Consider the following 26,975-nt stretch of genomic DNA (forward strand, 5'->3'; position numbering starts at 1 on the left):
AAAGTACAGGGTGGAGTATGCAAAACCAAAGTGTCTTTAAGAGTATCTGTAAGGCCACAGTGAAACTGATACCTGAGAGCAGCATCTTTCCACAGAACCTCAGAGGACAATTGTCGGAACTCCGAACTATAAACCTCAGCGGTGCTGCCCTCCTGCATCAGGATCATGATCTTCACCTCCATGACCTGGACCCTGTCAGGTTCATCATAGATCATCCCTAAGGCATCAAAAAATGTGTCAACAGAAGACAGTTTTGGGGGTAGTGGGAACAAATAGAATGCCCAAGTCTGAGGACCCTCACGCAATAGGGACATTATACCACCTTCTGGGACTTATCACCAGAAGACCGGGGTAGTAGAATAAAAAATATTTTACAGATCTCCCTGAATACCCTAAACTGATCCTTCTCACAGACAAATCTTTTCAGGAAGTGCCACAAATGGTTCTGGGGCGGTCAATTGAACGTCAGCGTGTCCAGAAGACATAATTACAGTGTTTTTGGGAAGCATCCAGAGTAATAAACTGACCCTGCAGGTGGGACTGTGATGATTCAAGCCTCTGGTGATCCCTGGTCAGATCCTGAACCATCTGGGTCAAATTCGTCAACTGGTCAGAGGGTGCACGAACTCAATCCATTGGTGAGGGAAAGAAAAAGTGCATGATCAGACGTAATGTGATGCTAGACAGAGAAGTTAGACTTTCCGGGGTCAGTACCAAGAGAGCACATAGAAAACCAAGAGAAAAGACAAACACAAAAGTCAGGTCACGATTCGGGGTCAAAATACCAGGAGATAGCGAATCAAAGCAAAAGGAAAAGACAAGTCAGAACACGGTCCAAGAGTCAGGCAGCGGAAGATCAGAATTCAGATTAACAGAATCAGGCAAACTCTCACCAGGAAACTTAAACTACATCACCAGCCAGTAAAAAAAAACTATACCACCCTACAGTTCTGGATCCAGTGGGACGTTTCCAGATTTGAAAATCTGTCCCAGAATGTTTGGGGCAATTTCGCATCATTATGTGTGAGTAGGCCATTAATCCATCTGAGCACTTCTTTACTTGACTGGACAGTCACAAATTACCTTTTTTTGTCCTGATGAAGAGGTCATGTGGAACTTTGAAACGCGTTGACTTTTAAAACCTGTAATACTAAACTTTTTGGATTTTACCTCTGCCTTGAGTCATATCAGCAGCGCAAGTAAAATACACCTCAGGCTTGCACACAAATAACATTTGACATTTGACAACTAATTGAGAAGATATAGAGAGACAATTACCCACTGATGGCTTTGTGGCCTCGGTACCAGGAGGAGATGTTGAGCCTTAAAAGAAAGAAATACATTGTCAGTATTGGATGAGTGGTGTGCAGTATTATAAGGAAGAAAGAAAAAGCACAGGCCATAAACGGGGATCACCAGACAGCAAGGAAATGTGCAAAACACAGCTTTTATTATGGTATAACACAGGACAAAAAACATTTAAAAACATCTAAAAACCATAGAAAAACAGTAGCCTAAAATAAGGCATGTGCCTGTATACAAATACAGAGGGAACAAAAGGGTACGAAAGGGTATAAATACTCCTCAGACTCCTATATGGACAGCATATAACCTGATACACATATCACATATAAGGACACAAATGAATCAAATGAATAACATATAGAACATAGGAGACATGAGGTAAATAGGTATGGATAGTAAAAACCACTCTGGAAAATACCGGTTGTAAAACCTGAACTGCTAGGAACCAAAAATATGGTATCACAAATAATAGCGTACAGATATAATGAGGCACGTGTCTAAATACCCCTAATCCTTAGATAAATGCGGCATACCACATGGACCAAAACACACTTACTTTCCTAAGTGGTATATAACAAGGCAAGCTCTAAGTCCTAATCCTGGACAATACCAAGACAGGCACATAGTGTGGTGCTCAAAAAAAGCAAAATACCTAAGCACCCCATGTGCGTACCAAAGTTCCCCCAGAGTGTAGCGGGCATAGTAGCCCAATGTAAATAACAGGCACAAAGACAAGCGAGTACCCTACGCGTGTCGCCACGACGGTGGCTTCATCAGGGGTATAGTTTTCGCTCCCTCAGCCCGTGTATAAATACCTTAAAGTTGTAATGAATAAACCAGCTCAGCTGTGTTCGCTCTCCTGAGCAGAGCGGAGGGCAATCAGACCAGAGGAGTATAATGATCTCTACTGCGCACGCGTCGATGTGCTAAGGCCGGAACCGCCCGGTGCCTAGCAACAGAATGTACACAATGCGCCCGCATAAGCAAAAACACAGCTTCTGCGATGGCGTCTTCTTCATATTCACTACAGCGGCGCTAGCGCCGAGAGTAGTGTTCTCTACTGCGCATGCGTCAGAGTGCTGGGGCCGGAACCGCTCGGTACCTAGCAACGGGGTATAAACAATGCGCCCGCATAAGCATAAACACAGCTTCTGCACTGGCGTCTTATACATGATCGCTACAACGGCGCTAGCACTGACATCACTGAGCCCGGAAGTGACCAATATTCGGTCACAAACACAAAGCATCAGTAGCAGGGCAAACAAAGCCCAATGCGCAGGCGCCGAAATCCCCGCTCCTGAAAAAGACCAATATGGGGTCACAGGCTCCGAGCACCAACAGCAGGGATACAGAGCTCGATGCGCAGGCGCCAGACTGGTAAAGCCGGCTCCTAGTAACGGAGCACACAAAATAAAGAATACTAAATGGTATATGATATATCATGGCCCGAGCCAGAATCCACCGACACCCAGCAACAGAGAACTTAGATATAGACACATAGTAATTGTCTGTGCATAATAGACAAAAATGGCATAAGCATTGTAACTTTGGACACTGAATCAAAATTACAAATGACGCGCGTTATTTTGTGTGCTCTGTTGTGAATTCTGTGGCAGAGCTCCCTCCTGTGGTCACAAGTGGTACTTCGGCTGATTCTCTCTGGGACCTTCCGTTTGTGGAGGAAACTGGTACTGCTGCTTCTGAGTTTCCTCCCTCAGGTGATCTGGTGAGGTCGTTAGGTGCTTCTCTACTTAACCCCACCTAATGCTTTGATTCATGCTTCCTGTCAATGTTCCAGTGTTGGACTTGTGTTTCTCTGGATCATTCCTGTGGCCTGCTGCTCTGCATAGCTAAGTGCTTCTTTGCTATTTGTTGCTATTTTTTCTGTCCATCTGGTCTATTTGTTTTGCTGGAAGCTCTGGGACGCAAAGGGTGTACCTCCGTGCCGTTAGTTCGGTACGGAGGGTCTTTTTGCCCCTTTGCGTGGTTTTCTTTAGGGTTTTGTGTAGACCGCAAAGTTATCTTTCCTATCCTCGTTCTGTCTAGAATATCGGGCCTCACTTTGCTGAATCTATTTCATCCCTACGTTTGTCTTTTCATCTTACTCACAGTCATTATATGTGGGGGGCTGCCTTTTCCTTTGGGGTATTTCTCTGAGGCAAGGTAGGCTTATTTTTTCTATCTTCAGGCTAGTTAGTTTCTCAGGCTGTGCCGAGTTGCATAGGGAGCATTAGGCGCAATCCACAGCTGCCTCTAGTTGTGTTTGGAGAGGATTAGGGATTGCGGTCTGCAGAGTTCCCACGTCTCAGAGCTCGTTCTATTATTTTGGGTTATTGTCAGATCACTGTATGTGCTCTGATCGCTATGTACATTGTGTTACTGAATTGCCTTTCATAACAGTACAGGAAGCCCAAAGTACTAATGATTCTCAATAGAGGGAAAAAAGAAGTTCTGAGACCATTTTTTTTTCTTGGCTTTGTGTTTTGTCTTTTTTTTCCCCTAGACATTTGGGTGGTTCAGTACACAGGTGTAGCGATGGACATTAGAAGTCTGTCTTCATTTGTGGATCAGCTCTCGGCAAGAGTACAAAAGATTCAAGACACTATTGATCAGAAATCTATGTTAGAACCAAGAATTCCTATTCCTGATTTGTTTTTTGGAGATAGAACTAAGTTTCTGAGTTTCAAAAATAATTGTAAGTTATTTCTGGCCTTGAAACCTCGTTCCTCTGGTGATCCAGTTCAACAGGTTTTGATTATTATTTCTTTTTAGCGCGGCGACCCTCAGGACTGGGCATTTTCTCTTGCGCCAGGAGATCCTGCATTAAGTAATATCAATGCGTTTTTCCTGGCGCTCGGATTGCTGTACGATGAGCCTAATTCAGTGGATCAGGCAGAAAAGAATTTGCTGGCTCTTTGTCAGGGTCAGGATGAGATAGAGGTATATTGCCAGAAATTTAGAAATTGGTCAGTGCTCACTCAATGGAATGAATCTGCGCTGGCAGCTATGTTCAGAAAGGGTCTCACTGAAGCCCTTAAGGATGTCATGGTGGGATTTCCTATGCCTGCTGGTTTGAATGAGTCTATGTCTTTGGCTATTCAGATCGGTCGACGCTTGCGTGAGCGTAAATCTGTGCACCATTTGGCGGCATTACCTGAGCTTAAACCTGAGCCTATGCAGTGCGATAGGACTTTGACCAGAGTTGAACGGCAAGAACACAGACGTCTGAATGGGCTGTGTTTCTACTGTGGTGATTCCACTCATGCTATCTCTGATTGTCCTAAGCGCACTAAGCGGTTCGGTTCCATTGGTACGGTACAGTCAAAATTTCTTCTGTCCGTTACCTTGATCTGCTCTTTGTCATCATATTCTGTCATGGCGTTTGTGGATTCAGGCGCTGCTCTGAATTTGATGGATTTGGATTATGCTAAACGTTGTGGGTTTTTCTTGGAGCCCTTGCAGTGTCCTATTCCATTGAGAGGTATTGATGCTACGCCTTTGGCCAAGAATAAGCCTCAATACTGGACCCAGCTGACCATGTGCATGGCTCCTGCACATCAGGAGGATATTCGCTTTCTGGTGTTGCATAATCTGCATGATGTGGTCGTGTTGGGGTTGCCATGGCTGCAAGCCCATAATCCAGTATTGGATTGGAAATCCATGTCGGTGTCCAGCTAGGGTTGTCAGGGGGTACATGGTGATGTTCCATTTTTGTCAATTTCGTCATCCACCCCTTCTGAGGTTCCAGAGTTCTTGTCTGATTACCGGGATGTATTTGATGAGCCCAAGTCCGATGCCCTACCTCCGCATAGGGATTGTGATTGTGCTATCAATTTGATTCCTGGTGGTAAATTCCCAAAAAGTCGACTGTTTAATTTATCCGTGCCTGAGCACACCGCTATGCGCAGTTATGTGAAGGAATCCCTGGAGAAGGGGCATATTCACCCGTCATCGTCGCCATTAGGAGCAGGGTTCTTTTTTGTAGCCAAGAAGGATGGTTCGCTGAGACCTTGTATAGATTATCGCCTTCTTAATAAGATCACTGTTAAATTTCAGTACCCCTTGCCTTTGTTATCTGATTTGTTTGCTCGGATTAAGGGGGCTAGTTGGTTCACCAAGATTGATCTTCGTGGTGCGTATAATCTGGTGCGAAATCAGGCGAGGCGATGAATGGAAAACTGCATTTAATACGACCGAGGGTCATTTTGAGTATCTAGTGATGCCATTCGGACTTGCCAATGCTCCATCAGTTTTTCAGTCCTTTATGCATGACATCTTCCGAGAGTACCTGGATAAATTCCTGATTGTGTACTTGGATGACATTTTGATCTTCTCGGATGATTGGGAGTCTCATGTGAAACAGGTCAGAACGGTTTTTCAGGTCCTGCGTGCTAACTCTTTGTTTGTGAAGGGATCAAAGTGTCTCTTTGGTGTGCAGAAGGTTTCATTTTTGGGGTTTATCTTTTCCCCTTCTACTATCGAGATGGATCCTGTTAAGGTCCAAGCCATCCATGATTGGACTCAGCCGACATCTCTGAAAAGTCTGCAAAAGTTCCTGGGCTTTGCTAATTTTTATCGTCGCTTCATCTGCAATTTTTCTAGTATTGCCAAACCATTGACCGATTTGACCAAGAAGGGTGCTGATTTGGTCAATTGGTCTTCTGCTGCTGTGGAAGCTTTTCAAGAGTTGAAGCGTCTTTTTTCTTCTGCCCCTGTGTTGTGTCAACCTGATGTTTCTCTTCCGTTCCAGGTCGAGGTTGATGCTTCTGAGATTGGAGCAGGGGCTGTTTTGTCGCAGAGAGGTTCTGATTGTTCAGTGATGAAACCATGCGCTTTTTTTTCCAGGAAGTTTTCGCCTGCTGAGCGGAATTATGATGTGGGCAACCGAGAGTTGCTGGCCATGAAGTGGGCATTCGAGGAGTGGCGTCATTGGCTTGAAGGAGCTAAGCATCGCGTGGTGGTATTAACTGATCATAAGAACCTGACTTATCTCGAGTCTGCTAAGCGTTTGAATCCTAGACAGGCTCGTTGGTCGCTGTTTTTTGCCCGTTTTGACTTTGTGATTTCGTACCTTCCGGGCTCTAAAAATGTGAAGGCGGATGCTCTATCTAGGAGTTTTGTGCCCGACTCTCCGGGTTTATCTGAGCCGGCGGGTATCCTCAAGGAAGGAGTAATTGTCTGCCATCTCCCCTGATTTGCGGCGGGTGCTGCAAAAATTTCAGGCTAATAAACCTGATCGTTGTCCAGCGGAGAAACTGTTTGTCCCGGATAGGTGGACAAATAAAGTGATCTCTGAGGTTCATTGTTCGGTGTTGGCTGGTCATCCTGGAATCTTTGGTACCAGAGAGTTAGTGGCTAGATCCTTTTGGTGGCCATCTCTGTCGCGGGATGTGCGTTCTTTTGTGCAGTCCTGTGGGATTTGTGCTCGGGCTAAGCCCTGCTGTTCTCATGCCAGTGGGTTGCTTTTGCCCTTGCCGGTCCCGAAGAGACCTTGGACACATATCTCTATGGATTTTATTTCAGATCTTCCCGTCTCTCAAAAGATGTCAGTCATTTGGGTGGTCTGTGATCGCTTTTCTAAGATGGTCCATCTGGTACCCTTGTCCAAGTTGCCTTTCTCCTCTGATTTGGTGCCATTGTTCTTCCAGCATGTGGTTCGTTTGCATGGCATTCCAGAGAATATCGTTTCTGACAGAGGTTCCCAGTTTGTTTCGAGGTTTTGGCGAGCCTTTTGTGGTAGGATGGGCATTGACTTGTCTTTTTCCTCGGCTTTTCATCCTCAGACTAATGGCCAGACCGAACGAACCAATCAGACCTTGGAAACCTATCTGAGATGCATTGTTTCTGCCGATCAGGATGACTGGGTGTCCTTTTTGCCTTTGGCTGAGTTCGCCCTTAATAATCGGGCCAGCTCGGCTACCTTGGTTTCGCCATTTTTCTGCAATTCTGGGTTCCATCCTCGTTTCTCTTCAGGACAGGTTGAGTCTCCGGACTGTCCTGGTGTGGATACTGTGGTGGACAGGTTGCAGCAGATTTGGACTCATGTAGTGGACAATTTGACCTTGTCCCAGGAGAAGGCTCAACGTTTCGCTAATCGCAGACGCCGTGTGGGTCCCCGACTTCGTGTTGGGGATCTGGTTTGGTTATCTTCTCGTCATATTCCTATGAAGGTTTCCTCTCCGAAGTTTAAACCTCGTTTCATTGGTCCTTATAGGATTTCTGAGGTTATTAATCCTGTGTCTTTTTGTCTGACCCTCCCAGATTCTTTTTTCATACATAACGTCTTCCATAGGTCATTGTTGCGGAGATACGTGGCACCTATGGTTCCATCTGTTGACCCTCCTGCCCCGGTTTTGGTGGAGGGGGAATTGGAGTATATTGTGGAGAAGATTTTGGATTCTCGTGTTTCAAGACGGAAACTCCAGTATCTGGTTAAATGGAAGGGTTATGCTCAGGAGGATAATTCCTGGGTTTTTGCCACTGATGTCGATGCTCCCGATCTTGTTCGTGCCTTTCATGTGGCTCATCCTGGTCGGCCTGGGGGCTTTGGTGAGGGTTCGGTGACCCCTCCTCAAGGGGGGGTGAATTCTGTGGCAGAGCTCCCTCCTGTGGTCACAAGTGGTACTTCGGCTGATTCTCTCTGGGAGCTTCCGTTTGTGGAGGAAACTGGTACTGCTGCTTCTGAGTTTCCTCCCTCAGGTGATCTGGTGAGGTCGTTGGGTGCTTCTCTACTTAACCCCACCTAATGCTTTGATTCATGCTTCCTGTCAATGTTCCAGTGTTGGACTTGTGTTTCTCTGGATCATTCCTGTGGCCTGCTGCTCTGCATAGCTAAGTGCTTCTTTGCTATTTGTTGCTATTTTTTCTGTCCAGCTGGTCTATTTGTTTTGCTGGAAGCTCTGGGACGCAAAGGGTGTACCTCCGTGCCGTTAGTTCGGTACGGAGGGTCTTTTTGCCCCTTTGCGTGGTTTTCTTTAGGGTTTTGTGTAGACCGCAAAGTTATCTTTCCTATCCTCGTTCTGTCTAGAATATCGGGCCTCACTTTGCTGAATCTATTTCATCCCTACGTTTGTCTTTTCATCTTACTCACAGTCATTATATGTGGGGGGCTGCCTTTTCCTTTGGGGTATTTCTCTGAGGCAAGGTAGGCTTATTTTTTCTATCTTCAGGCTAGTTAGTTTCTCAGGCTGTGCCGAGTTGCATAGGGAGCATTAGGCGCAATCCACGGCTGCCTCTAGTTGTGTTTGGAGAGGATTAGGGATTGCGGTCTGCAGAGTTCCCACGTCTCAGAGCTCGTTCTATTATTTTGGGTTATTGTCAGATCACTGTATGTGCTCTGACCTCCATGTCCATTGTGATACTGAATTGCCTTTCATAACAGTGCTCCGTTACTAGGAGCCGGCTTTACCAGTCTGGCGCCTGCGCATCGAGCTCTGTCTCTCTGCTGTTGGTGCTCGGAGCCTGTGACCCCATATTGGTCTTTTTCAGGAGCGGGGATTTCGGCGCCTGCGCATTGGGCTTTGTTTGCCCTGCTACTGATGCTTTGTGTTTGTGACCGAATATTGGTCACTTCCGGGCTCAGTGATGTCAGTGCTAGCGCCGTTGTAGCGATCATGTATAAGACGCCAGTGCAGAAGCTGTGTTTATGCTTATGCGGGCGCATTGTTTATACCCCGTTGCTAGGTACCGAGCGGTTCCGGCCCCAGCACTCTGACGCATGCGCAGTAGAGAACACTACTCTCGGCGCTAGCGCCGCTGTAGTGAATATGAAGAAGACGCCATCGCAGAAGCTGTGTTTTTGCTTATGCGGGCGCATTGTGTACATTCTGTTGCTAGGCACCGGGCGGTTCCGGCCTTAGCACATCGACGCGTGCGCAGTAGAGATCATTATACTCCTCTGGTCTGATTGCCCTCCGCTCTGCTCAGGAGAGCGAACACAGCTGAGCTGGTTTATTCATTACAACTTTAAGGTATTTATACACGGGCTGAGGGAGCGAAAACTATACCCCTGATGAAGCCACCGTCGTGGCGACACGCGTAGGGTACTCGCTTGTCTTTGTGCCTGTTATTTACATTGGGCTACTATGCCCGCTACACTCTGGGGGAACTTTGGTACGCACATGGGGTGCTTAGGTATTTTGCTTTTTTGAGCACCACACTATGTGCCTGTCTTGGTATTGTACAGGATTAGGACTTAGAGCTTGCCTTGTTATATACCACTCAGGAAAGTAAGTGTGTTTTGGTCCATGTGGTATGCCGCATTTATCTAAGGATTAGGGGTATTTAGACACGTGCCTCATTATATCTGTACGCTATTATTTGTGATACCATATTTTTGGTTCCTAGCAGTTCAGGTTTTACAACCGGTATTTTCCAGAGTGGTTTTTACTATCCATACCTATTTACCTCATGTCTCCTATGTTCTATATGTTATTCATTTGATTCATTTGTGTCCTTATATGTGATATGTGTATCAGGTTATATGCTGTCCATATAGGAGTCTGAGGAGTATTTATACCCTTTCGTACCCTTTTGTTCCCTCTGTATTTGTATACAGGCACATGCCTTATTTTAGGCTACTGTTTTTCTATGGTTTTTAGATGTTTTTAAATGTTTTTTGTCCTGTGTTATACCATAATAAAAGCTGTGTTTTGCACATTTCCTTGCTGTCTGGTGATCCCCGTTTATGGCCTGTGCTTTTTCTTTCTTCCTTATATGCTTGTGTACTCAGGTCAGGGTTGGATCCCAGTTTAGTACTAATTGTCCGTGGTGCCCCCTTACCATATGTATTAAATGGTGTGCAGTATTACACATTTGCTAATATTTTCTGCTTTGTACGTGGCTCTTTCCCCCATCTTGATCCTCACCTCGATTAACAAAAATGTTTTGGTGCGTGGGTGCAAATAGTAAAGGCAGGACTCCATATCAAACATTTGCAGCTCTTTGTATCAGCTGGCTTCACACGTTCAGCATTCATGGTCCGAGTATAGACGGAAAAGTTTAAACCGGCCGCACTCTCCTACACCAAACTCAAGTCAAGTCCCCAAGTAATTTATTGATCTGTGTGGTCAGGAGACGCACAGCCGGTCCCAACATCAGCGTCTATGCTGAGTGACCTACCTCAGATCAGAATCTAAAATTAATCAGACTTTAGAGGAGACCCCTACATTATTAAAACTCCAACATTTAAAAGACCCCACATCAGTAACTTGGATATCAGAATTAAGACTCCAGACAAGAAACCAAAAAATTTAAATCTTAGACTGGACTCCTAAATCAATTAAATTTAGACCCCCTGATAAGACTTAAAAAATCAATTCTGATCCAAAATGTAATAAGACACCAGATATTACCCTTAATAAATTAGACTCCAGATTATATCCCAAAATAAATTTAGACCCTGGATCAAGCCAAAAAGAAATATTTAGACCTAAGAGTAAGCTCCAACATTAACTAAAACCCCATCCAAGTTTATCAGACACTAGGTCAGACAGTAAAATAAGTTTAGACCCTAGACCAGACCCCAAAATGAATCAGACCTAAAATTAAGTTGGTTGTCCAAAAATACCAAAACTTCTAATGTCTCCGACTTTGCCATTTTCCTGTTCTTTTGTCTTTCTCTATATCTTGAGATATTTCCAGCACTGAAATTACATTGTCGCATCCTGAAACTCAAAATTACTACACAGCAGTACAGCGACTGAATATAATGGAGACGATTATTACATCAACTTCCGCTGCAGGAATTATAATATGACTGTCACCACGAGTAGCTGGTGCCATACCCCACAGCGCCACCTATAGGCACATGCTCTCTTGTGCTTTTGAAGGATATTAAGATATAACTTTTAATCATAATTTAGAAAATACAATGCAAGAAAAGATAATACAAAAGACAAACACCAACTGTGGTAATAAAAGACTTAGGGACACAGTTAAGTCCCTATTCACAGTCTAACTCTTCCCCTAGTTACAGCGGAGGTTGGCACGCTAAACTGGTGCAGATGGTGCACCCACTCGTCGGCCGCTATCTCTCCTAGCCCTATTAATCCCTACCAGGGGGAGGGAAAAGAGTTAAAATATAAAGTGCTTATGCCATCATTCGAAACCAACAGATAATCAGTTTATCATATGACGCTTCAATAGGGAAGGAGTGATATAAGTATCAGACCATCAATGAAATTAAACAGGTAGAAGGTCAGGATACTTTGCTCCAAAATAGGACAATATTGAAAATAATCATCTGCAGAGCTTTACATAAAACCTCTTGTCTGACCCTATTCACATTCTCATCCTTTTCCCTACCTTGCTGCGGAGGTTGGCACCCTAGACCTGAGCAGATCTCTCTTCTGGTCCTATTGGGCCTTAACAAAGGGAGGGAACAGAGCTATGATAAAGTGCTAGTGCCAACCTAATTAGCCGTATCAGATAGCCTATATACATATGATACTTCTATGGGAAAGCAGTGATAAGGAGCATCAGACCACCAATCGGATCAGAAAATACATGAAATGGGTCAGACAGCTGTGCTCTCAGAATATAAGAACAGCGCTATTATTCATATGTAGAACCTTAGATAAGGCCCGTGGCCTGGCCAGAAAAAAATAACAAATACAAAGCTTATCCCATGCCAAAGTTCAGGGGCAGGCTCATTTGCTTTTCTGAAAACTTCCATCATACACCAGAGATACATTCAAAGCTCAATATCATGATAAAAACTCAACACGTTTCCCCTTTTCAAAGTTTCATCAGGAGTGATGAATCAGGTAATATGAATAGAGCATAATGCCTAATACTGAGCTTACTGACATTTGATGAGGCCCCTTTGGATACTAGAGGGTATGTGCTCTCAGAGATTGTCTCAGATCCTTTGAACACTAGAGGGTATGTGCCCTCAAATATGGTCTCAGACCTTTTGGACACTAGAGGGTATATGCCCTCAAAGATGGTCTCAGACCTTTTGGACACTAAAGGATATGTGCCCTCAAAGATGGTCTCAGACCATTTGGACACTAGAGGGCATGTGCCCTCAAAGATGGTCTCAGACCTTTTGGACACTAGAGGGTATGTGCCCTCAAAGATGGTCTCAGACCTTTTGGACACTAAAGGGTATGTGCCCTCAAAGATGGTCTCAGACCATTTGGACACTAGAGGGCATGTGCCCTCAAAGATGGTCTCAGACCTTTTGGACACTAGAGGGTATGTGCCCTCAAAGATGGTCTTAGACCTTTTGGACACTAGAGGGTATATGCCCTCAAAGATGGTCTCAGACCATTTGGACACTAGAGGGCTATGAATGAATGGGAATGAGAATGTGAATAGGGTCAGACAAGAGGTTTTATGTAAAGCTCTGCAGATGATTATTTTCAATATTTCAATACTCTCCAATTTTGAGGAAAAGTATCCTGACCTTGTACCTGTTTGATTTCATTGCCGGTCTGATACCCTCTATCACTCCTTCCCTATTGAAGTGTCATATGGTAAACTGATTATCTGTTGGTTTCTAATCATGGCATTAGCACTTTATATTTTAACTCTGTTCCCCCCCTCTGATAGCGATTAACAGGGCTAGAAGGGACAGCCGCTGACGAGTGGGTGCACCATCTGCACAGGTTTAGGGTGCCAACCTCCGCTGTAAGGTAGGGGATGAGTTAGAGTCTGAATAGGAACTTAACTGGGTCCCCGAGTCTTTTATTACCACAGTTGGTGTTTGTCTTTTGTATTATTAGCTTTTCTTGCATTGTATTTTCTAAATTATAATTAAAAGTTATATTTTAAATATCCTTCAAAAGTGCAAAGAACACGGTGAATAGGTTTCAATAGTGTGTAGTTATATGTAATTTATTTTCTGGGAGAGCAGCTCATTGGTGACCCTGGATATTACTCACTGGGAGGGTCAGCGGTCACCTCCTCTGCAGATGGCTGGGCCGTCACATCATTTTGCGGAGAGTTCATTTCTCCTGTAGATTATGAAAATTATTTAAACTTGTCATCATTTATTGTTCATGCTCAAATGGAAAAAGACAAATCTTATTACTTTTTAATTGTAAGAATTAATGTTATGTAAATTTGCCGCTCCCATCATTTTAAGCGTGTAGATTTTGTTGCGGAATTCATGCCTAAAACACTGTGTGTACATAACCTGAGAGTAAAAACTTAGTAAAAAAAAAACTCACTTTCAGGTATTGAAGTTGCCTCAAAGAAATGATAAAATATATGAAGAAGTGTTTTCCATGTTAAACTTAATTAATGACATAAAAAGTAAATAAATAAAAGGTTTTTTTTGTTATACATAAATGCATGTTTTTTGGATGCAATTTTTTTTTGCAATTTGGGTTTTTATAAAAAATGTGCACCTTTTATTGACCTTCTTTTGCACTTTCTATTGCTGATTGCAGAATTAACTGAAGAAAGTTAACTGAGAATCTGTCATTAAGCTGGTTCTGGCGGGAGAATTTTTGGCTCTGAGGGGAATGTGCACACTGACACTGCTGAGTTTTTGTAATGGAAACTAAGTGGAAACTCTTAAGTTTTTGAGAAGTTTTTTTTTTTTTTTTAAATTAGGATTTGGAAAGTTTCCGCTCAATTTCTTATCTAAAACTCCTCAAAACACATACCCTTATCTGCCTTCTTCTGATCATTTTCTCAGCTGATTTTTTTAAAACATGAAAGCTGTTATTTTGGTAAGAAATCAGCTGAGAGGAGATCAGAAAAAAACAAAGATCTCCCAGAACGAGCTCACTAATGTATTCTCAGTCAACTCGTTCTACAGCCTGCAATAGAAAGTGCAACACAAAGGCTATACAAGGCAAATGGTGCAACATTTTTACAGAAACTCAATTGCAAAAATTATTTATAGCCTTTTCTGAACAATTTTTATTCATTTATTGTTTTAAATAAATGCATATGTATCAGGTTAAATATAATTTTAGCAATTGAATTTAAATAAAAATCTAGCGCTGTTTGTCTTCTACAGCCTCTGTGTTGTAGCTTCTTTTGCTGGCTGCAGAATAAGTGAAGAATGAGAATCCATCAGTGAACTCAGTTTGACAATCTTATGGGATAGCTTGTAACTCTATTATTTGTCTTTTTCTTAGCTCCTCCTAGTTGATTTATGACCACATCAAAGTTGAGTGTGATAAGTTGAACCAACTCCAGGCACGCCTCTATGACTGAAAGCTGGCGGCTTCCGGGCAGAATAATAAAGTTTGTTCTCTCGGTAGCCGTACTCTCGGTAAGGAGCCCCAACACCTTCCCAATGCTAATATTCTGCAGAATAACCCTATAACTGCATGTTAATAGAAATTGGGGTCAATACAGGTTTCCTTTAAGGACTCTTGCCCTCATAGCAGTAGGCTGTAGTAGACTGAGTGTTTTGGTGCCTCCTGGTCTTTGGCCCTTTTTTTAGCTAGGATACACTTGATTTGGATAACTTATCGGGAAATTGTCAATTGCATTTTTCGTAGGCTCTGCATTTAAATTTTAAGTAGTTTGGTGACAAGTTTAGGGTCGATGGTCCCCCTTTTACCTTTGGCACTGCTATAATGCCAATCCATTCAGACCATTGTCATTTGAATATGTTTTTCAAATGGACAGATTTGATAGACCTTAATGTTGACCAGATGGGTCCTACGAACTCTCCAGTAATAGGTATTGATGGACATGTGCTTCATCCTTCTTTCTCCACCGTCAATAATCACTAGAAGGGTCTTCAGACATCTCAAGGAATAGATACTGATAAACATGGACACTTGCTCTGCCTCTGTGTCAACTAGATGGTTATTCTGACCTCTAAAGGAAAGGACATTGATGGGCATACCTTATCCTTCTCTTAACCTACCTTCAATGTTCACTCAGAGTTTCTTCAGAACACTCAAAGCATAGGTATTGATGAGCATACACTAAACTTTACCTTTCTCATCCTAAATGTTCACTCAAAGCTTCTTTAGACCACCAATGAATGAGTGAACCTCTACGTATACTTTCCCACTCTCATTGTTCACTAGAAGGGTCTCAAGACTTTTCAAGGAATGAGTATTGATCGATGTACGAGTATTGATGGATGTACCCTCGTTTTTCTTCTCACCCGCCTCCATTTTTTACCTCTTCATATAACTCAATGTTCACTCAAAGATTTTTCAGACCATCCAATGACTAGGCATTGAGGAACGTACATTCTACTTTCTCCTTCCTTGCCCTCAATGTTGACTAGATGGTTCTTCTGGTCTCTAAAATTGCCAGCATAGACGGACATACCCTCACATATATACTTTACCACCCTCATTGTTCACACTAGATGGGTCTTCAGACTTCTTAAAAAACAATGACTGATGAATGTACCCTAATTTTTCTTCTTAGTCAACTTCTGTGATGAGGGAGCAGCCGCCATCTTGGATACGGGTATACTAACAGAAATTGGCGTGACTCCATTTTGTCCCATATCAGAATTCACCTGGTCACACACCTGCAGGGATTTGCACTCCTGGACCCCACCTTTTCCCCTACCTGAATGAAGACCTTTTAGTATGGTACTGGACTAGGCCAGTGTAGCAGGCACATAGCACTTCAAAGCTTGAGTGAGGAAGCCACACCAGCAGGGGGCATGGAGGTGCCTGGGGGCTCAATTAAAGCATGCATGTCAGGTGGCTACAAGAGGACGAGTCTATCATGAATTATGGATGCATCGTCCGAGGTACAGGCTCATAAAAAATATCCTCATTGCCCTGAAGGAATTGCGCATCTGACAGTGCAACTCCCGGGCAAGTGAGAGTTCTGGAACCTGAGATATAGAGATCAGCCTCCCACAGCGACCGAATGGGTCCAGGTTTGATCCCTGTACAACCGGCAGAACAAACCACATGAGCTGATACTGCCCGTGTACGATCCGATCATCCTGAGAGAAGTCATTCCATTTAGTACATATTGGGAACAGTTTTTGCAGGGAAGCTGAGGGGTGGAGATTGCTAGGCCACCCAGATACAGGGGGGAGGGACACAGAAGGTTTAAGAGCTGAGGACACTTGGAGAGTGTGACACAACCGAAAAAGATGATGATGATGAAATAAGGAAGAGGGCATATGCCAGCCAGAGGGGAGCAAGCACATACTTTTGGGGGGGCTGCCCGGCAACTAAGTCTTTTACCTGTGGAATGCAGAGCTCCCTGGCCTCCACAAGTGACCTTCAACCTGGTAAATTTACTTCCAGCTTTATACCTTTAAGCCTTGTACTATTATTGTTATATTTTACTCTGACTGTAACTCTTGAGTCTTGATATATTTTTACTGTATATTTCTTGTAATTACCTAGTGCGCCCTTAAGGCAATAAAATCATGAATTAATTTTGGGCTGATCCTTTTATTCTGATTGCGAATCTTAGAATACCCAGCGTGGGTAACAGGACAGTCTCCCCGGTGGCCATTTGTTCTAGGTGCAGTTCCTTATTGACCTGAGAGACAAAGGGGGCGCCGGAGAGCTGTGCCTGTGTAGTGACGTCATGGATTGGTGACGTGGGAGGAACCGGGTTTCCTTCACAACTTCAATGTCCAGCCTCTTAAGCAATCAGCATTGATGGACGTACCATTGTCCTTGTCCTTCTTATTCATAACCTTCAGTGTTCACTCGATGTCTCTTTACCCCTCAAGGAGCCACTTTAGATGCCATTGATGGTGTGGCTTCATCCATCTCCATCAAGTCCTAATTTCTTCTTTTCCCCTCTGCCCTTCATTTTTAGATAGTTCTCACCAGCGGTCCAAATACTTTTCCTCTACTGAGGGTAACATCCCTCAACTTTGCTCTAAGTAGCCATCTTCTACCAAATACTTTTTGACTGTTAATGTCCTTTTTTGGGTCTTTTAGAAGGTCATACACCCCAAAGGGTCGACAATGTAAAACAATGTTACATCATGCAAAGTGGTGCCAGTACAGGTTCACTAACGGGTAATGGACGTACCTTCTTGAGTGGCTCCATACATTGTATCCACACTTCTATTCTGTTGTACTAAAAATATATATAAAAAAAGAAGTTAATGAATTAATGAGTCAGTACAAGCTGAGACGCAGAGAAAAATCTTAGGGTACCGTCATACAGTGGCATTTTGATCACTACGACGGCACGATCCGTGACGCTCCAGCATCGTAACAATATCGCTCCAGCGTCGTAGACTGCTGTCACACTTTGCAATGTACGACGCTGGAGCGATAATTTCATGACGTATGTGCGATGTAGAAGCTGTTGGTTACTATTTGCACATCGTATACAATATCGTGCACACCTTTGTTACACCATGCGATCATGCCGCCACAGTGGGACACTAGACGACGAAAGAAAGTTTCAAACGATCTGCTACGACGTACGATTCTCAGCGGGGTCCCTGATCGCAGGAGCGTGTCAGACACAGCGAGATCGCTGGAACGTCACGGATATATCGCTGGAACGTCACAAATCGTGCCGTCGTAGCGATCAAAATGCCACTGTGTGACGGTACCCTAACACACATGATATTACACCTCGTTAAGATAAAATGCAAATCAGTTACGGCCACCCTCTCCTCCCCCACATCGTGGGATGAAAGACTTCACAGCATCTTCTCCTTTGCACTTACATCTGGCATTCTCACAAGGCAATTATAATTATAGATGAGATACACTATGTCTAAGTATATCCTTTGGTACATATCACAATTCCCCCCCACTGATCAGCATGAATCACTGCCTGCAAGGTACAATGCGCCGTAGAATTGCATCTTCAAGAGGTACAGACAGCTGGTCTGAACTTGTAGGAAGCCCAAGAGCTATTGAGGTTGAATTTAGTACAAGCCCAAAGGCCAAAATATTGCAAAGCAGGAAAAGTTCTGTATAACGAATGTGGGAGGAAAGCTAAACAGGTGCTGATGTAGTAATCCCATCGACCAGGGAATTAAGATGATTCATGAAGGTAGTTCTGGGAATAGTGACATATTGAGGACGATGAGGAGCAGTAATGGTAAGTGAAGTGGTGTATCGAGGAGCGAGTTCTCCCTCTTTCAGAAATGTGTCATACAGTAGTTATCTATATATATACAGTGTGTGTTTGTGTGTGTGTATATGTATGTATATTGAGGTACAGGATAATGACACTGACACTTGGGATACAGGATAATGACACTGACACTTGGGATACAGGATAATGACACTGACACTCGGGGTACAGGATAATGACACTGACACTTGGAGTACAGGACTATCACACTGATACTTGGGGTACAGAATAATGACACTGACACTTGGGGTACAGGATAATGACACTGACACTCGGGGTACAGGATAATGACACTGACACTCGGGGTACAGGATAATGACACTGACACTCGGGGTACAGGATAATGACACTGACACTTGGGGTACAGGATAATGACACTGACACTCGGGGTACAGGATAATGACACTGATACTAGGGATACAGGATAATGACACTGACACTCGGGGTACAGGATAATGACACCGACACTCGGGGTACAGGATAATGACACTGACACTTGGGGTACAGGATAATGACACTGACACTCGGGGTACAGGATAATGACACTGACACTCGGGGTACAGGATAATGACACTGATTCTGGGGGTACAGGATAATGACACTGACACTGGGGGTACAGGATAATGACACTGACACTCGGGGTACAGGATAATGACACTGACACTCGGGGTACAGGATAATGACACTGATTCTGGGGGTACAGGATAATGACACTGACACTGGGGTACAGGATAATGACACTGACACTCGGAGTACAGGATAATGACACTGATACTTGGGGTACAGGATAATGACACTGACACTCGGAGTACAGGATAATGGCACTGACACTTGGGGTACAGGATAATGACACTGACACTGGGGGTACAGGATAATGACACTGATTCTGGGGGTACAGGATAATGACACTGACACTTGGGGTACAGGATAAAGACACTGACACTGGGGGTACAGGATAAAGACAATGACACTTGGAGTACAGGATAATGACACTGACACTTGGGGTACAGGATAAAGACAATGACACTTGGAGTACAGGATAATGACACTGACACTTAAGGTACAGGATAATGACACTGACACTTGGGGTACAGGATAAAGACACTGACACTGGGGGTACAGGATAAAGACAATGACACTTGGGGTACAGGATAAAGACACTGACACTTGGGGTACAGGATAAAGACAATGACACTTGGAGTACAGGATAATGACACTGACACTTAAGGTACAGGATAATGACACTGACACTTGGGGTACAGGATAATGACAATGACACTTGGGGTACAAGATAATGACACTGACACTGGGGGTACAGGATAATGACATTGACACTTGGGGTACAGGATAATGACAATGACACTGGGGGTACAGGATAATGACACTGACACTTGGGGTACAGGATAATGACAATGACACTGGGGGTACAGGATAATGACACTGACACTTGGGGTACAGGATAATGACACTGACACTTGGGGTACAGGATAATGACATTGACACTTGGAGTACAGGATAATGACACTGACACTTGGGGTACAGGATAAAGACACTGACACTTGGGGTACAGGATAATGACACTGACACTTGGGGTACAGGATAATGACATTGACACTTGGGGTACAGGATAAAGACACTGACACTTGGAGTACAGGTTAATTACACTGACACTTGGGGTACAGGATAATGACACTGACACTTGGGGTACAGGATAATGACACTGACACTTGGGGTACAGGATAATGACTGACACTTGGGGTACAGGATAATGACACTGACACTTGGGGTACAGGATAATGACTGACACTTGGGGTACAGGATAAAGACACTGACACTTGGGGTACAGGATAAAGACACTGACACTTGGAGTACAGGATAACGACACTGACACTTGAGGTACAGGATAATGACATTGACACTTGGGGTACAGGATAATGACACTGACACTTGAAATACAGGATAATGACTGACACTTGGGGTACAAGATAAAGACACTGACACTTGGGGTACAGGATAATGACACTGACACTTGGGGTACAGGATAATGACATTGACACTTGGGGTACAGGATAAAGACACTGACACTGGGGGTACAGGATAATGACACTGACACTTGGGGTACAGGATAATGACACTGACACTTGGGGTACAGGATAATGACATTGACACTTGGGGTACAGGATAAAGACACTGACACTGGGGGTACAGGATAATGACACTGACACTTGGGGTACAGGATAATGACACTGACACTTGGGGTACAAGATAATGACAATGACACTTGAAGTACAGGATAATGACACTGACACTTGGGGTACAGGATAATGACACTGACACTTGGGGTACAGGATAATGACACTGACACTGGGGGTACAGGATAATGACACTGACACTTGGGGTACAGGATAATGACACTGACACTTGGAGTACAGGATAAAGACAATGACACTCGGAGTACAGGATAATAACACTGACACTCGGGGTACAGGATAATGACACTGACACTCGGGGTACAGGATAATGACACTGACACTTGGAGTACAGGATAAAGACAATGACACTTGGAGTACAGGATAATAACACTGACACTTGGGGTACAGGATAATGACACTGACACTTGGGGTACAGGATAATGACACTGACACTCGGGGTACAGGATAATGACACTGACACTTGGTGTACAGGATAAAGACAATGACACTTGGAGTACAGGATAATAACACTGACACTTGGGGTACAGGATAATGACACTGACACTTGGGGTACAGGATAAAGACACTGACACTTGGGGTACAGGATAAAGACACTGACACTTGGGGTACAAGATAATGACACTGACACTTGGGGTACAGGATAATGACACTAACACTTGGGGTACAGGATAATGACACTGACACTTGGGGTACAGGATAAAGACAATGACACTTGGAGTACAGGATAATGACACTGACACTTGGGGTACAGGATAATGACACTGACACTTGGGATACAGGATAATGACACTGACACTTGGAGTACAGGATAATGACACTGACACTGGGGGTACAGGATAATGACACTGACACTTGGGGTACAGGATAATGACACTGACACTTGGGGTACAGGATAATGACACTGACACTTGGGATACAGGATAATGACACTGACACTTGGGGTACAGGATAATGACACTGACACTTGGGGTACAGGATAATGACACTGACACTGGGGGTACAGGATAATGACACTGACACTGGGGGTACAGGATAATGACACTGATTCTGGGGGTACAGGATAATGACACTGACACTTGGGGTACAGGATAAAGACACTGACACTTGGAGTACAGGATAATGACACTGACACTTAAGGTACAGGATAATGACACTGACACTTGGAGTACAGGATAATGACACTGACACTTGGAGTACAGGATAATGACACTGACACTTGGGGTACAGGATAATGACACTGACACTGGGGGTACAGGATAATGACACTGACACTTGGGGTACAGGATAATGACACTGACACTTGGGGTACAGGATAATGACACTGACACTGGGGGTACAGGATAATGACACTGACACTTGGGGTACATGATAATGACACTGACACTTGGGGTACAGGATAATGACAGTGACACTTAAGGTACAGGATAATGACACTGACACTTAAGGTACAGGATAATGACACTGACACTTGGGGTACAGGATAAAGACACAGACACTTGGAGTACAGGATAATGACACTGACACTTGGAGTACAGGACTATCACACTGATACTTGGGGTACAGAATAATGACACTGACACTTGGGGTACAGGATAATGACACTGACACTTGGGGTACAAGATAATGACACTGACACTGGGGGTACAGGATAATGACACTGACACTTGGGGTACAGGATAATGACACTGACACTTGGGGTACAGGATAATGACACTGACACTGGGGGTACAGGATAATGACACTGACACTTGGGGTACAGGATAATGACACTGACACTCGGGGTACAGGATAATGACACTGGGGGTACAGGATAATGACACTGACACTCGGGGTACAGGATAATGACACTGATACTGGGGGTACAAGATAATGACACTGACACTTGGGGTACAGGATAATGACACTGACACTTGGGGTAAAGGATAATGACACTGACACTGGGGGTACAGGATAATGACACTGACACTGGGGGTACAGGATAATGACACTGACACTGGGGGTACAGGATAATGACACTGACACTGGGGGTACAGGATAATGACACTGACACTTGGGGTAAAGGATAATGACACTGACACTGGGGGTACAGGATAAAGACAATGACACTGGGGGTACAGGATAATGACACTGACACTGGGGGTACAGGATAAAGACAATGACACTGGGGGTACAGGATAATGACACTGACACTGGGGGTACAGGATAAAGACAATGACACTGGGGGTACAGGATAATGACACTGACACTGGGGGTACAGGATAATGACACTGACACTGGGGGTACAGGATAATGACACTGACACTGGGGGTACAGGATAATGACACTGACACTGGGGGTACAGGATAATGACACTGACACTTGGGGTACAGGATAATGACACTGACACTTGGGGTACAGGATAATGACACTGACACTTGGGATACAGGATAATGACACTGACACTTGGGGTACAGGATAAAGACAATGACACTTGGAGTACAGGACTATCACACTGATACTTGGGGTACAGAATAATGACACTGACACTTGGGGTACAGGATAATGACACTGACACTGGGGGTACAGGATAATGACACTGACACTGGGGGAACAGGATAATGACACTGATTCTGGGGGTACAGGATAATGACACTGACACTTGGGGTACAGGATAAAGACACTGACACTGGGGGTACAGGATAAAGACAATGACACTTGGAGTACAGGATAATGACACTGACACTTAAGGTACAGGATAATGACACTGACACTTGGAGTACAGGATAATGACACTGACACTCGGGGTACAGGATAATGACACTGACACTTGGGGTACAGGATAAAGACACAGACACTTGGGGTACAGGATAATGACAATGACTCTTGGCGTACAGGATAATGACATTTACACTTGGGGTACAGGATAAAGACACTGACACTTGGGGTACAGCATAATGACACTGACACTTGGGGTACAGGATAATGACACTGACACTTGGGGTACAGGATAATGACACTGACACTTGGGGTACAGGATAATGACACTGACACTGGGGGTACAGGATAATGACACTGACACTGGGGGTACAGGATAATGACACTGACACTTGGAGTACAGGATAATGACACTGACACTTGGGGTACAGGATAAAGACAATGACACTTGGAGTACAGGATAATGACTGACACTTGGGGTACAGGATAAAGACACTGACACTTGGGGTACAGGATAATGACAATGACACTTGGAGTACAGGATAATGACACTGACACTTGGGGTACAGGATAACGACACTGACACTGGGGGTACAGGATAATGACAATGACACTTGGAGTACAGGATAATGACACTGACACTGGGGGTACAGGATAAAGACACTGACACTTGGGGTACAAGATAATGACACTGACACTTGGAGTACAGGATAATGACACTGACACTTGGGGTACAGGATAAAGACAATGACACTTGGAGTACAGGATAATGACACTGACACTTGGGGTACAGGATAATGACACTGACACTGGGGGTACAGGATAATGACAATGACACTTGGGGTACAAGATAATGACACTGACACTTGGAGTACAGGATAATGACACTGACACTTGGGGTACAGGATAATGACACTGACACTTGGAGTACAGGATAATGACACTGACACTTGGGGATAAAGATAATGACACTGACACTTGGAGTACAGGATAATGACACTGACACTTGGGGATAAAGATAATGACACTGACACTTGGGGTACAGGATAATGACACTGACACTTGGAGTACAGGATAATGACACTGACACTGGGGTACAGGATAATGACACTGACACTTGGGGTACAGGATAAAGACAATGACACTTGGGGTACAGGATAATGACACTGACTCTGGGGGTACAGGATAAAGACAATGACACTTGGGGTACAGGATAATGACACTGACACTGGGGGTACAGGATAATGACACTGATTCTGGGGGTACAGGATAATGACACTGACACTTGGAGTACAGGATAATGACACTGACACTTGGGGTACAGGATAAAGACAATGACACTTGGAGTACAGGATAATGACACTGACACTTGGGGTACAGGATAAAGACAATGACACTTGGGGTACAGGATAATGACACTGACACTGGGGGTACAGGATAATGACACTGATTCTGGGGGTACAGGATAATGACACTGACACTTGGGGTACAGGATAAAGACACTGACACTGGGGGTACAGGATAATGACACTGACACTTGGGGTACAGGATAATGACACTGACACTGGGGGTAAAGGATAATGACACTGATTCTGGGGGTACAGGATAATGACACTGACACTTGGGGTACAGGATAAAGACACTGACACTGGGGGTACAGGATAATGACACTGACACTTGGGATACAGGATAATGACACTGACACTTGGGGTACAGGATAATGACACTGACACTTGGGGTACAGGATAATGACACTGACACTTGGGATACAGGATAATGACACTGACACTTGGGGTACAGGATAATGACACTGACACTTGGGGTACAGGATAATGACACTGACACTTGGGGTACAGGATAATGACACTGATACTCGGGGTACAGGATAATGACACTGACACTTGGGATACAGGATAATGACAATGACACTTGGGGTACAGGATAATGACACTGACACTTGGGGTACAGGATAATGACACTGACACTTGGGATACAGGATAATGACACTGACACTTGGGGTACAGGATAATGACACTGACACTTGGGGTACAGGATAATGACACTGATACTCGGGGTACAGGATAATGACACTGACACTTGGGGTACAGGATAATGACACTGACACTTGGGGTACAGGATAATGACACTGACACTTGGGATACAGGATAATGACACTGATACTTGGGGTACAGGATAATGACACTGACACTTGGGGTACAGGATAATGACACTGATACTTGGTGTACAGAATAATGACACTGACACTTGGAGTACAGGATAATGACACTGACACTTGGGGTACAGGATAAAGACAATGACACTTGGAGTACAGGATAATGACACTGACACTTGGGGTACAGGATAATGACACTGACACTGGGGGTACAGGATAATGACAATGACACTTGGGGTACAAGATAATGACACTGACACTTGGAGTACAGGATAATGACACTGACACTTGGGGTACAGGATAATGACACTGACACTTGGGGTACAGGATAAAGACACTGACACTTGGGGATAAAGATAATGACACTGACACTTGGAGTACAGGATAATGACACTGACACTTGGGGTACAGGATAATGACACTGACACTTGGAGTACAGGATAATGACACTGACACTTGGGCTACAGGATAAAGACAATGACACTTGGAGTACAGGATAATGACACTGACACTTGGGGTACAGGATAATGACACTGATTCTGGGGGTACAGGATAATGACACTGACACTGGGGGTACAGGATAATGACACTGATTCTGGGGGTACAGGATAATGACACTGACACTTGGGGTACAGGATAAAGACACTGACACTGGGGGTACAGGATAATGACACTGACACTTGGGGTACAGGATAATGACACTGATTCTGGGGGTACAGGATAATGACACTGACACTTGGGGTACAGGATAAAGACACTGACACTGGGGGTACAGGATAATGACACTGACACTTGGGGTACAGGATAATGACACTGACACTTGGGGTACAGGATAATGACACTGACACTTGGGGTACAGGATAATGACACTGACACTTGGGGTACAGGATAATGACACTGACACTTGGGGTACAGGATAATGACACTGACACTTGGGGTACAGGATAATGACACTGATACTCGGGGTACAGGATAATGACACTGACACTCGGGGTACAGGATAATGACACTGACACTCGGGGTACAGGATAATGACACTGACACTTGGGGTACAGGATAATGACACTGACACTGGGGGTACAGGATAATGACACTGACACTGGGGGTACAGGATAATGACACTGACACTGGGGGTACAGGATAATGACACTGACACTGGGGGTACAGGATAATGACACTGACACTGGGGGTACAGGATAATGACACTGACACTGGGGGTACAGGATAATGACACTGACACTGGGGGTACAGGATAATGACACTGACACTGGGGGTACAGGATAATGGCACTGACACTTGGGGTACAGGATAATGACACTGACACTGGGGGTACAGGATAATGACACTGACACTCGGGGTACAGGATAATGACACTGACACTCGGGGTACAGGATAATGACACTGACACTCGGGGTACAGGATAATGACACTGACACTGGGGGTACAGGATAATGACACTGACACTCGGGGTACAGGATAATGACACTGACACTGGGGGTACAGGATAATGACACTGACACTCGGGGTACAGGATAATGACACTGACACTCGGGGTACAGGATAATGACACTGAC

At 44.3% G+C, this 26,975-nt stretch overlaps 1 protein-coding gene across 2 annotated transcripts in view; it reads right to left on the bottom strand.

Annotated features, from left to right (window-relative positions):
- OC90 (otoconin 90) overlaps positions 1-26,975 on the bottom strand; it is a 255,001-nt gene that overhangs the window by 38,864 nt on the left and 189,162 nt on the right. For both annotated transcript variants that reach the window (XM_069731932.1, XM_069731933.1), the window contains 3 exons: positions 17,254-17,301; positions 13,194-13,265; positions 1,279-1,323 (listed from right to left, as the gene is read on the bottom strand). In XM_069731932.1, coding sequence (XP_069588033.1) covers positions 1,279-1,323; positions 13,194-13,265; positions 17,254-17,301 — 165 coding nt within the window. The remainder of the gene's footprint in view (positions 1-1,278; positions 1,324-13,193; positions 13,266-17,253; positions 17,302-26,975) is intronic.

This window comes from Ranitomeya imitator, chromosome 6, assembly GCF_032444005.1.
Source record: "Ranitomeya imitator isolate aRanImi1 chromosome 6, aRanImi1.pri, whole genome shotgun sequence".
NCBI classification, from domain to species: Eukaryota; Metazoa; Chordata; class Amphibia; order Anura; family Dendrobatidae; genus Ranitomeya; species Ranitomeya imitator.